General features: G+C 45.0%; 1 protein-coding gene across 1 annotated transcript; it reads right to left on the reverse strand.

The window, feature by feature from the left end:
• Nucleotides 1–471: 471 nt before the first annotated feature.
• LOC137541064 (E3 ubiquitin/ISG15 ligase TRIM25-like) lies at nt 472–7,134 on the reverse strand. Its single transcript, XM_068262207.1, has 3 exons — nt 7,092–7,134; nt 1,268–2,760; nt 472–630 (listed from the first exon to the last, which is right to left on the reverse strand). The coding sequence occupies exons 1-3, from the start codon at nt 7,132–7,134 to the stop codon at nt 472–474; spliced, it is 1,695 nt and encodes a 564-aa protein (XP_068118308.1).
• Nucleotides 7,135–13,271: the final 6,137 nt, after the last annotated feature.

Here is a 13,271-nt window from a genome sequence, read left to right on the forward strand (position 1 = left end):
AATCTACACATCATTCTGCAGACAGTGACATCTAGTGGTTGCTTTACTATACTGCAGTTGAAAGTCATTGGGCTTGATTCACAAAAGGGTGCTAACATAGCACACCTAAAAGCTTTGGACATGCTAACTAGGGTGCTAAGTAGTTAGCACACACAAACTACTTAGCACCATAGTTAGCACATGCAAACTTAGCACCGTAGTTAGCACATGCAAATTACTACTTAGCACCGTGCTAACTAGGGTGCTAAGTAGTTTGCATGTGCTAACTACGGTGCTAAGTAGTTTGCATGTGCTAACTACAGTGCTATGTAGTTTGCATGTGCTAACTACTTAAGCACCCTAGTTAGCATGTGCAAAGTATGTTAGCACATGCAAAGAAGCTTTTCACTGCCGTGCTAACACTTAGCACCCTTTTGTGAATCAAGCCTATTCTGTTGATACTACCAACACTATCCATACAGATACAGACCTCTACAGTTTGTTGGCTTCCTGTTCAGAAAGACAGGTCTTGCAATTCCACTTCCTGTGAAGCAGAAGTCCAGAGAATTCCGGTGAGGGATTCACAAAGTACTGTAGTCGGAGGTTCAGCGCTGTATTTTTAGAGGAGATCAAGATGGCCTCACCATAGCTCTGAAACACAAGGCATAGCATAGGCAATGCCAACCTGGAGTTGCAGAGAGATATATGATACAGATATCCCACCTTTCCCCCATACGCAGTCCTGGTGGCTTCATTGTGTAGAATCCTGGGCTGTGGTGGATTGTCCCCAGCTATCAGCAGTTATTTCACTCTTTGTCACCTCCATGCAGAGAGACCATCCAGGCAGTGCTGATGTATCTATAGTTTCAGGACTGTAGAGTCTTATCTAGAGATCCAGAATTTGAGCAAGGCTGGAGAAATCTTCCTATTGTATCTGCAGGTATCCCGTGGCATTAGCAGAAGGTCCGTGTGTTTTCGTGAATAAGAGGTAATCGATGGGAAATAAGGTGGCTGCTATACAAGAAAGGTATAGGTAGACAAATCTACTCATCAATTACAATTCTGTAATGAGGATAGAGATATTAGGCAATGATAAATCATTTGGTAGATTACTTATGGAAATTAGAGAATATTTATCCAGCTTTGGTGTTCCATCAAGAAGACACATAATCATTGTCCAAGATGAGTTAAGGGACAGCAAGATTTCACTCCCCAAGCAATGTTCTCAAGGCCTGAGCTTCACCCAGCAGCACAGGTCACTTTTGTCACTATTGCTCCAGACACTCACGGCAGCGTGGAGGGGTTCGGTGAAGGTGGCAGTGAAGGTGTGGAGATGTTGGATCGGTTCACACAGGTCATAGAAGGACAGTCGTCCAGCCTGATAATCCAGATAGACACCAATCTTCTGCCGGGGAAAATTCTGGATCACTGAGGTGTCCTTATTGTCATGCACTGCTGAAATCCCTCCGTCTCTTTTCAGGCACCAAGACTTGTTGTTTTTGCCAAACCAAAAATTACTTCCGACCCTTGGCGTGCTTGGATAGGCCACACCTATCAGGCATTCACCAAACTTGCTCATCTCCACTTCCCAGTAATGCTTTCCGGAGGTAAAACTTGCACAACTCACAGCTTGATAATTGTGGAATCTGTCCAGTGCTTTGGGACGATCCTGGTCATTCTGGGTGTAGGTGGCGCATTTCAAGTCTCCGGACAAAAGAACAGAATTAGCAGCTGTATTAGGATCTAAGAGAAGATCGACAGAATCTTTTCCAGGATTCAGGAGATCAGACAAGCCTTGACGAACACTTGCTGTAATCAAACCCTCGTCCAGATCACCTAGTTCACCTATGTCCTCATTATCGTCCTCTCCAGGGACATAAGAGGCCTCCATGGCTGAATCTTGTAGGACGGTCAGTGGGTCAGTTGTGTTGCTTAGCTCCTCAAGGTGACGCATCCTCCTGGACAACCTGTCGTTCTTAATTTCCAGCTCCTGGATCATATCCGAAATGGCATTTGAGATCTTCTTTTCCTGTTGGGAGCCGTTGGTCAGAACTTTCTCCTCCAGCGCGTCCAGCCGTTTCCTGAAGTCTCCGAAGAGGGACGTCACTCTCTCCGTCTCTCCGGTTGCCTTCTGTAGCACTTGTACACTGCGTTCCTTTAATTGCTCTACAGATTTCTCGGTTTCCTTGCTTTTACCGCCCATGGTCTGCAGAATATTTCTTATGTTTTCCTTCTTCTTATCTGAGGCCTCCTCCAGAGATGTCACCTGGTGCCCCTTGTGTGTCCCCGCCAGGCAGCAGGAGACACAGATGCAGACATCCTCCACGGTGCAGAAATACTTGAGGGCCTCCTTGTGGACTGAACACTTTCTGTTCTCCAGGGAAGCTGTGGGAGTGATCAGGACATGTTCTGGGGACTTGATGTGTTTCTCTAAGTGTTTGGCGCAGAGGGAAGCCTCACACAGCAGACAGGTCCTCACGGCCGGCACTGAGGAGTCACAGTAGGTGCAGCTGATCTCGCTGGGCTCCTCAGAAGGCTGAGCAGACAGGACTTGCTCTGCTATGTTACGGAGTGTTACGTTCCTCCGCAGAGCAGGCCTCTCCAGGCACTCCTCTCTGCACTCTGGACAGGAATAAACCCCAGAGGCTGCCTGTGTGTCCAGCACACGATCAATACATCCCCGGCAGAAGTTGTGTCCACAGCTCAGGGTGACCGGATCCGTGTAAATGTTCAGACAGACGGCACAGTCCAGCTCTTCCCTCACTGCTGCAGAAGCCATGGCTGAGAGAAAAAGAAAGTGAAAGTAGATGGAACATGTTTATCTGCTGACCTCTCCCCTGTTAACTCTGCACATTCCACTGCCTAGCACACACCCAGTATACACTGCCTGCTATACAATGGTCACAGCTAAACTCAGACACATCAGCTTACACTTTGAGGCCCGGTGCACACCAAAACCCGCTAGCAGATCCGCAAAATGCTAGCAGATTTTTAAACGCTTTTTATTTTTATGAGGCGTTTTGCGGATTGCTGCTGCGGATTTCAGTGTAGTACATTTCTGAATAGAGTACTGGTTAAGGGCTCTGCCTTTGACATGGGAGACCAGAGTTCGAATCCTGGCTAGGGTCAGTACCTATTCAGTAAGGAGTTCAAGGCAAGACTCCCTAACCCTGCAGGGTGGCCTCCTGAGCGCGTCCCAGTGGCTGCAGCTCTTGAGCGATTTGAGTCTGACAGGAGAAAAGCGCTATACAAATGTCCGGATTATTATTATTATATATTGTTACAGTAAAGCTGTTACTGAACAGCTTCTGTAACAAAACCGCCTGGCAAACCGCTCTGATCTGCTGTTTTTCAGAGAGGTTTGCGTTTTTCCTATACTTAACATTGAGGCAGAAACGCCTCCGCAATCCAAAAAATGCCTCACCCCGGGAGGATTCGTTTCTGCAAAACTCCTCTCGCTGTGGCGTGCACACCCCCATTGAAATGCATTACCCTAGTGTATCCGCAGCCGCAAGCAGCTGCAGAAACGCTCAAAAAGCCGCTCGGTGTGCCCCAGCCCTATCTCTAATACCCTCTGTAGTCATAGTTTAATGTCCTACCATATTATTATTATGTATTTATATAGCAGTGACATCTCCTGCAGCACTTTACAGAGTACATAGTCATGATGTCACTGACTGTCCTCAGAGGAGCTCACACTCTAATCCTACCATAGTCCTAGTCTAATGTCCTACCATATTATTATTATGTATTTATATAGCACTGACATCTCCTGCAGCACATTACAGAGTACATAGTCATGTCACTGACTGTCCTCAGAGGAGATCACAATCTAATCCTACCATAGTCATAGTCTAATGTCCTACCATATTATTATTATGTATTTATATAGCACTGGCATCTCCTGCAGTACATTACAGAGTACATAGTCATGTCACTGACTGTCCTCAGAGGAGCTCACAATCTAATCCTACCATAGTCATAGTCTAATGTCCTACCATATTATTATTATGTATTTATATAGCACTGACATCTTCTGCAGCACATTACAGAGTACATAGTCATGTCACTGACTGTCCTCAGAGGAGCTCACACTCTAATCCTACCATAGTCATAGTGTAATGTCCTACCATATTATTATTATGTATTTATATAGCACCAACATCTTCTGCAGCACATTACAGAGTACATAGTCATGTGACTGACTGTCCTCAGAGGAGCTCACACTCTAATCCTACCATAGTCATAGTGTAATGTCCTACCATATTATTATTATGTATTTATATAGCACTGACATCTCCTGCAGCACATTACAGAGTACATAGTCATGTCACTTACTGTCCTCAGAGGAGCTCACACTCTAATCCTACCACAGTCATAGTCTAATGTCCTACCATATTATTATGTATTTATATAGCACTGACATCTCCTGCAGCACATTACAGAGTACATAGTCATGTCACTTACTGTCCTCAGAGGAGCTCACAATCTAATCCCTACCATAGTCATAGCCTAATTTCCTATCTTGTTATCCTGTTTATATAGCACTGACACCTGATGGGCAAATTGTGTGTAATGCGATGGTTTGGTGACAGGTGAACTTGTTAGGTAGCTTGCAGATTCTGACACAAACAAGGGTTCACCTGCCAAAGCAAGCCACACACATCCAAAACAATGTTCCCTCCGCTGGATGCAACAGACAAGGGGGTGTGGCTGTGAGACATCACTCCCCTCCAATCACTGGAGAAAGCGGGAGTGATGTCATGGCCACTCTCAGGAATGATAGAACACCTCTCTGACTGATATTCACTATTCACATGAACGCCACTATTTTATTTAAAGTGTGCAAATTCGGACAGAGGCGCCAGGAAGGTTAAAATGATCTAAAAACAACTAAAAAGGAGGAGTACAGGTAGACTTACCTCCTGAAATGATGGACAATCGAGATTGTTCAAATCGCAAATAACAATTTATTTTGGCACTCCGCAACACGTTTCGCAGGTATAACCCGCTTCATCAGGCAAGGAGTGCAAGCTAAAAATCAAGCATACAAACCATAAACAATATACAATAAACAAAACACGACCCTAAGAGCTTGCCATCATAATGCAAATGCAAAAATGACATATTATGTCTGTCACAGAAGGGGGCGAGCTGCTGTGACAGGAGACGTGCAAACACCAAGGGCCTGATTTACCAAAGGGCGATAAGCTATATAGCGACGACATATTACGCTGTGCTGTACAGAGTATATTGTCTTGTCACTAACTGTCCTCAGAGGGGCTTACAATCTAATCCCTACCATAGTCATATGTCTATGTATGTATCGTGTAGTGTGTGTATCGTAGTCTAGGGCCAGTTTAGGTGGAAGCCAATTAACTTATCTGTATGTTTTAGGATGTGGGAAGAAACCAGAGTGCCCGGAGGAAACCCCCACAGACACGGGGAGAACATACAAACTCCTTGCAGATGTTGACCGGGCTGTGATTCGAACCGGGAACCCAGCGCTGCAAGGCAAGAGCGCTAACCACTACGCCACCATACTGCCTACTACTATAAACCATTTCACAGCAGCAGACATTATTAGATGGGATACCACAATTACACCATTTACTCCATACTGCTTATTATATGTATATATACATGAATCATGCCCTCTCCTTTCATTTCCCAAATTTACATTCTCAAATTTATCAAAGCAAAAAGACCTGGACATCCACAGAAGACAACAGTGGTGGATGATAGCAGAATCATTTCCATGGAGAAAAGAAACCCCCTTATAACAGCCATCCGAGGGATCAACACTCTCCAGGGGGTAGGCGTATCGCTATCCAAGCCTACCATAAAGAGAAGACTGCATGAAGTAAATACAGAGTGCGCACTGCAAGGTGCAAGCCACTCATGAGCCTCAAGAGTAGAAAGACTAGATTGGACTTTGCTAAAGAACGTCTAAGAAAGCCAGCACAGTTCTGGAAAAACATTCTATGGACAGATGAAACTAAGATCAACCTCAACAAGAATGATGGCAAGAGAGAAGTATGGAGAAGGCGTGGAACAGCTCATCATCCAAAGCATACAGCATCATCTGTAAAGCATGGTTGAGGCAGAGTGATGGCTTGGGCGTGCATGGCTGCCAGTGGTACTTGGACAGCAGTGTTTATTGATGAAATGACACAGGGCAGAAGCAGCCGAATGAATTCTGAGGCGTTCAGAGACATACTGTCTGCTCAAATCCCACTAAATGTAATCATATTGATTGGGCGGTGTATCATAATACAGATGCACAATGACCCAAAACATACAGCCAAAGCAACCCAGGAATTTACTGAAGCAAAGAAGTGACAAATTCTTGAATAGCCAAGTCAGTCGCCTGATCTTAACCCAACTGAGCAATCATTTCACTTGACACACAATGTGAAAGGCTGCGTTTTATGTCATGTTTTATGTTAATGTTGTGTGTGTTTTTTGGTGCGTTTGCGTTTAACACAGATGCATTTTTCAAGCATTTTGCATGCGTTTTAATGCGTTTGCATATATAAAACGCATATGCATTCTGTATGCGTTTTTATATTTACATTGATGCAAATCACCAGGTAGACAACAGGAAGTGGAAATACATCCGAAATCTTTATTTAAAAAAAAAAAACGCATAAAAAAACATCAAAAACGCATACAAAACGCGCTGGCGAAAAAATAACTTGCCTGAGCATTTTCACAGTTACAAAGAGGCTTTGCACACACTCAGACAGGCCCTTACAGCAGCCAAACATTCATACTTCTCCGCACTAATCTCACACTCCCACAACCCTAAACTACTCTTTGCTACATTCAACTCCCTCCTCCGACCCCCACCTCCACCTCCCACTTCCTACATCACAGCTGAGGACTTTGTCTCCTTCTTTAGTGATAAAATCACCAACCTTTGAAAAAACTTTAACCAGCAGCCTTCTCTTTCCATATATACCCCAAACCTGACATCCTCCCTGACAACCTTCTCACCACTAACCAAACTCACTGTTTCCTCTCTCATCTCTAAATCACGACCCACACTACATGCCCACTTGACCCCATGCCCTCTCACCTCATTACTCACTCACCCTCTACCATCTCACCTGCCTTAACTTCACTCTTCATCCTTTCTCTCGCCAGAGGCATCGTTCCATCCTCCTTCAAACAAGCCCTTATAATCTTATTCTCAAAAAACCTTCTCTTGACTCCTCTTCCCGGCCCAACTACCAACCTATTTCTCTTCTCCCCTTCTCTTCAAAACTACTTGAGCGCTACGTCTATACTGACTTAGTCCATCACCTCACTGCTAATTCTGTTTGATGACCTCCAATCTGGATTCTGCCCCAGCCACTCTACAGAAACTGCCCTACTTAGAGTAACCAGCGACCTGGTGACTGCTAAATCTAAAGGCTTCTACTCTATTTTTATCCTCCTAGACCTCTCCTCTGCTTTTGACACAGTGGACCACCCCCTACTTCTCCAAATCTTCTCATCCATGGGCATTCAGGGTCTTGCTCTCTCCTGGCTTTCCTCCTACCTCTCAGATAGGAACTTCAGAATCGTTCACTCCAGCACCACCTTCTCTCCACGTCCCCTCACTATTGGAATTCCCCAAGGCTCAGTCCTCGGACGTCTCCTTTTCTCTATCTACACATATGGTGTTGGTCAGCTCGTCAGCTCCTTTGGTTTCCAATATCACCTATACGCTGACAATACCCAGATCTACATTTCAGCACCTGACTTGGACACCTTAAAAGCTCGTGTCCCGGATCTTCTCAATGCAATCGCCTCTTTCATGTCCTCCCGTTCTCTGCAACTCAATATAGACGAGACTGAAATAGTAGTCTTCCCACCTCACAACTCAATGCCCCTGCCAGACATCACTATTTCTGTTGATGGCACTTCCATAACACCTGTCCCCCAGGCTCGCTGTCTAGGTGTCATTTTGCACTCAAGTCTTACATTCAAACCACACATTACCAAACTATCCTCCTCTTGTTGCCTCCACCTAAAAAACATCTCCCGCATCCGCCCCTTTCTAACACAGGACGCTACCAAACTTCTGGTGCACGCCCTGATTATTTCCTGACTATATTGCAACTCTCTGCTCTGCAGCCTCCCTGCCAATTGTTTAGCCCCGCTACACTCTATCATGACCTCTGTTGCACGACTCATCCACCTCTTCTCCCGCTTCTTCAGCCCAATTCCCCTCCCCCAGTCCCTTCACTGGCTGCCAGTTACACCTCATCCACCTCTCCTCTCGCTTCTCCAGCCCAAGCCCCCTCTGCCAGTCCCTTCACTGGCTGCCAGTTACACCTCATCCACCTCTCCTCCCGCTTCTCCAGCCCAATTCCCCTCTGCCACTCCCTTCACTGGCTGCCAGTTACACAAAGGATCAACTTAAAATCCTTAAAGAGAACCAGAGAAGAAGCACCCTCTTGTATTTTACCTTATAAATCAGTGGGAACATGACAGTAAACACCTAATCTGCTCTTTGTTTCATTGTTCTCTGTTTAATCTGACTGTTATCACCTCTGATAAGAATCCCCGACTGAGCACTCAGGCTGCTCAGTCTAACTTTGCTACGGAAAGATTATAGCAGAGTCTGTCTTCTGTGGTGTCTTTTCAAGCCCAAGCCTGCCCCCTTGTGGCTCTGCTATAGTGACTCAGCTACAGGGCCGGGCTGAGGCATAGGCTGGAGAGGCTCCAGCCTCAGGGCGCAGTGTAGGAGGGGGCGCAGAATTCATTCAGCTGTCATTCCTAATTGTGTTTGAAGCAGAAAGAAATAATAAAAGGGGATACATAGCAGTGACTGCAAGCCAGATAACTAGATATTAAGGTGTTGGGGAGGTTGTGGGCCCTGTGGCGCCTCTTAGTCTAATAGCAATCGGTGTGTGATGGCTGGGGTGGGAGGGATGGAGGGGCGCACTTTGGTGTCTCAGCCTTGGGTGCTGGAGGACCTTGTCCCGCCTCTGCTCAGCTAAAATCATTCCCTGCAAAGCCAGACTGAATGCTCAGTCCGGGATTCTTATCACAGCTGGTAACAGACACTTTTAGCAGTGAGGATGAAACAGAGAGCATGGTAAGTGTTTTCTCTAATGTTCTTACTGATATATATGGTAAATTACACAAGGGTGCTTCGTCTCTGGTTCCCTTTAAGCCCAATCTACACGATACGATTCTTTGTGCGATTCGATTACGATTCTATTTACGATCCGATTAAATCCGACATGTCCGATCGGGATTAGATTCAATACGATTTGCGATTGCTTTGCAATGGCAAATCGAATTGAATCGAATTGAATCCCGATTGGACACGGCGGATTCAATCGAATCCTAAATAGAAACGTAATCGAATTGCACAAATAATCGTATCATGTAGATTGGGCTTTACTCTCGACCTACAAAGCTCTCCACAACATAGCTCCTTCCTATCTTAAAGCGGAATATAACCCTGCATTTCAACTTTGCTCTAAAACATTATTTACAGCATATTATATGCAACCAGCATTTTTTTTTTACTAGACCAGCATTGGAAGGGTTACACAGAGTTTTAAAGTTCCTGGAGATTTCTGCAGAAGCATCCGAAGCTGAAATAGATACATTTTGTTTACATAAATGTATCTAAGTGTTGAATGTGACTCACTCTCTCTGACTGAGCTGGAGGACAGCCAAAGTGTGTAACATTCAACACTTAGATACATTTATGTAAACAAAATGTATCTATTTCAGCTTCGGATGCATCTGCAGAAATCTCCAGGAACTTTAAAACTCTGTGTAACCCTTCCAATGCTGGTCTAGTAAAAAAAAAAATGCTGGTTGCATATAATATACTGTAAATAATGTTTTAGAGCAAAGTTGAAATGCAGGGCTATATTCCACTTTAATCAACTTATTTCCAGATACCATCCTACACGCAATCTCCGCTCTGCTAATGATATCCTTCTGTCTTCTTCCCTGATCACCTCTTCCTACTTCTGCTTGCAAGACTTCTCTCGATCCTCACCCCTCCTCTGGAACACTCTCCCTCAACACATCCGCCACTCACCCACACTTACTATCTTTAGGCACAATGTGAAAACTCACCTCTTCAGGCAAGCATACTCTCCTACCTAGGACACTTCAGCCACTGACCACCATTTCTACCACTCCACCCACAGCTTCCCTTTACCTACTGTCCTATACCTTAACCACTTCACCACTGAGGGGTTTTACCCCTTGAGCACCAGAGCAATTTTCACCTTTCAGCGCTCGTTCCATTCATTCGTCTATAACTTTATTATTACTTATCGCAATGAAATGAACTATATCTTGTTTTTTTCGCCACCAATTAAGCTTTCTTTAGGTGGCACATTATACCAAGAATTATTTTATTCTAAATGTGTTTTAATGGGAAAATAGGAAAAAAAGGTGGGGAAATAAAATCATTATTTTTCAGTTTTCGGCCATTATAGTTTTTAAACAATGCATGCTACTGTAATTAAAATCCATGAAATTTATTTGCCAATTTGTCCCGTTTATTACACCGTTTAAATGATGTCCCTATCACAATTTTTGCCGCCAATATTTTATTTGGAAATAAAGGTGCATTTTTTTCAGTTTTGCGTCCATCCCCAATTACAAGTCCATAGTTTATAAAGTAACAGTGTTATACCCTCTTGACATAAATATTTTGAGAGTTAAGTCCCTAAGGTAACTATTTGTTTTTTTTATTATTATTATTGTAATTTTTTTTTTTTACTACTAAAAAAAAAAAATGGTAACAATTGGGGAGTGTGGGAGTTAATGAGTTCATTTATAATGTAAAATAATGTATTTGTATATGAGAAATACTTGTGGGTGTAAGATGGCCCCAGTAATTTTTTGTAAATGCGTCCTGCAAGCGTAGGAAGTACGCTTGCAGGAAGTTCAGGAAGGCTGGGCAACCTTTTTTTTCACAATGATCACGCTGCTTCTCATAGAAGCAGCTGATCATTGCTGGGGGGCTGAGATCAACGAACGGGAATGTTTTTTCCCGGGCAAACGGGCAGCGGCGTGCACGAGCGCGGAAGCGTGCGCACGAGCGAGCGGGGGCGCGGACAGCGGCGCGGGGTGCGTGTATCTATGCCCCTGGTGGTCAAAGGGTGTTTAAAGGGGTGTAGATACACGTACCCGCAGTGGTAAAGTGGTTAAATGTTTAGACTGTAAGTCCCTTTGGCCAGGGCTCTCTTCCCCTTTTGTCTCACAATGCTGTGTAATGGATGTACATACCGCCCCACCTTTGTAAAAACATGTACTGTAGTTCATTTGTTCACTGCATTAGCTGTTATACCCTCTTGTCTTGTATCAAGTGTTATATTGTATACTCTGTACTGTTATACCCTGTATGCTATTGTGCAGCGCCACGGAAGATGCTGGCGCTATATAATTCAACAACAATAATAATAATAATAATACATCGCGTTTCCATTGACTTTCATTATGTGCGTTTCTGATGCATTCATGCATAATATGCAACTAAACTAGCGAGTTTAAAGATGCCAAAGTACAACAAACACATACCCATTTTTTATGCGGCTCATTGAGTAACATTGGTGCATAAAATGCAGTGTTTTGCACAGCGCTTGCGTTTCTGCTATGTGTGCACCTAGCCTTAAAGGAAATGAATATGGCAGCCTCCATATATCCTCACTTCAGGTGTCCTTTAAAAGGAACCAGAGGCATATGTAGGTTTCCTTTTAACTACCTGCCGACCGCTCCACGCCAATTGGCCTGAAATGGGGATTGCAGGGGAGCGCGCATGCCAATTCGCACGCATCCTCGCTCTGATAATGGACCTTCACTCCGCCTTCAGCCTCCCAGCTGCTCTGAGACTGTTAGTGGGCGAAACCGCCATCTAATAGGGCTGTACAGCGCTGCAATCTAAGGCAGCGCTGTCCCCCTGGGAGGCTTAGGGGTGATCCACTGTAGAGATGGCCCGAACGGTTCGCCAGCGAACGCAAACTTTTCCGGAAGTTCGGTTCGCCCCCATAATGCACCATTAGGGTCAACTTTGACCCTCTACATCACAGTCACATTGTAGGCAATCAGGCTACACTCCTCCTGGAGCCACTTCCCCCTTATAAAAGGCAGGCACCGCCGGCCATTTGACTCACCCGTGTGCCTGCAGTAAATTGGGGAAGGATAGCTGCTGCTGCTGCAGACTCTCATAGGGAAAGATTAGTTCGGCTCTTGTAGGCTTCTTAGCTTGCTCCTTGCAGATTCTTATTGCTAAAATAGCACCCCACAACAGCTCTTTTGAAAGCTAATCTTGTTCTTGTGATCTATTTTTTTTTTTGTCAGACCCAGCACATTCAGTGACTATCTGTGTGTGTGTGACAGGTGCACATTGTAATACCCATTACTGCATATACCTACCTACCTGTTGTTCACAGTGCACCCACCTACGTACGTGAGTTGAGCTCACGCAGTGTCACTGTGCCTGTCCGCTACCTGTCTGTGTGTGACAGGTGCACATTGTAATACCCATCACTGCATGTACCAACCTGTAGTGTTCAGTGCACCCACCTACCTACGTGAGTGCACGCAGTGTGATATACCACTCCATGCATACCTGTTAACTGCACCTGTGTGACTGCACATTGTATTAGTCTAGTCAGTGCATACCTTTCACATCATCCCCCCCAATATGGACAAAATAAAAGGCAGAGGCAGGCCACCTGGCAGGTCTATTCGAGGTCGTGCTGTCGTGATTTCGTGCGGCCCTCGACCAAAGTACAGTGTTCAGAAGAAGGCACGTGCCATCAACCCCCAATATTGTCAGGACGTAGTTGATTATTTAACACAGCACACCTCATCTTTCTCAGCTTCCGCACGGTAGCGTGACATATCTTCCTCCTCCTGCTCTGATTCTGGCACCCCACTTAACACTCAGTCGGCCGCCACCACCAAAGTGCCATCACCCCAGGGCTCAGCGGTGTGGAAAATTTTTTATGTGTCTGCCTCAGATGAGAGCAATGCCATCTGTATTCTCTGCCACCGAAAATTGAGCAGTGGAAAGACCAAGACCCGCGTAGGGACAACTACCTTACGAAGGCACATGATTACAAAGTACAAACTGCAATGGGATGACCACCTGAGGAAAAGCAGCACACAAAAGCAAAGCCACACACCGCAGTGGAAGATACCAGGCCGCAATTTTTTCTCAAAAAAGGTGATTCCCAAACTGTACCATGATGTTGAAAGCCACGTGGTGACATCTCTGGCACACAGCGTTGGGTCAAGGGTCCATCTGACCACGGATG

This window comes from Hyperolius riggenbachi, chromosome 12 (assembly GCF_040937935.1).
Source record: "Hyperolius riggenbachi isolate aHypRig1 chromosome 12, aHypRig1.pri, whole genome shotgun sequence".
Lineage (NCBI taxonomy): Eukaryota > Metazoa > Chordata > Amphibia > Anura > Hyperoliidae > Hyperolius > Hyperolius riggenbachi.

What these genes read in the sequence shown, in the direction of transcription:
- LOC137541064 (XM_068262207.1), bottom strand. Translation starts at nt 7,134, where the DNA reads ATGCCTCTGGCGAGAGAAAGGATGAAGAGTGAAGTTAAGGCAG. An exon ending in GAAGAGTGAAGTTAAGGCAG is followed by an intron (nt 2,761 to 7,091) that starts GTGAGATGGTAG and finishes TTTTTCTCTCAG; the next exon opens with CCATGGCTTCTGCAGCAGTG. An exon ending in CCGAACCCCTCCACGCTGCC is followed by an intron (nt 631 to 1,267) that starts GTGAGTGTCTGG and finishes CTTGTGTTTCAG; the next exon opens with AGCTATGGTGAGGCCATCTT.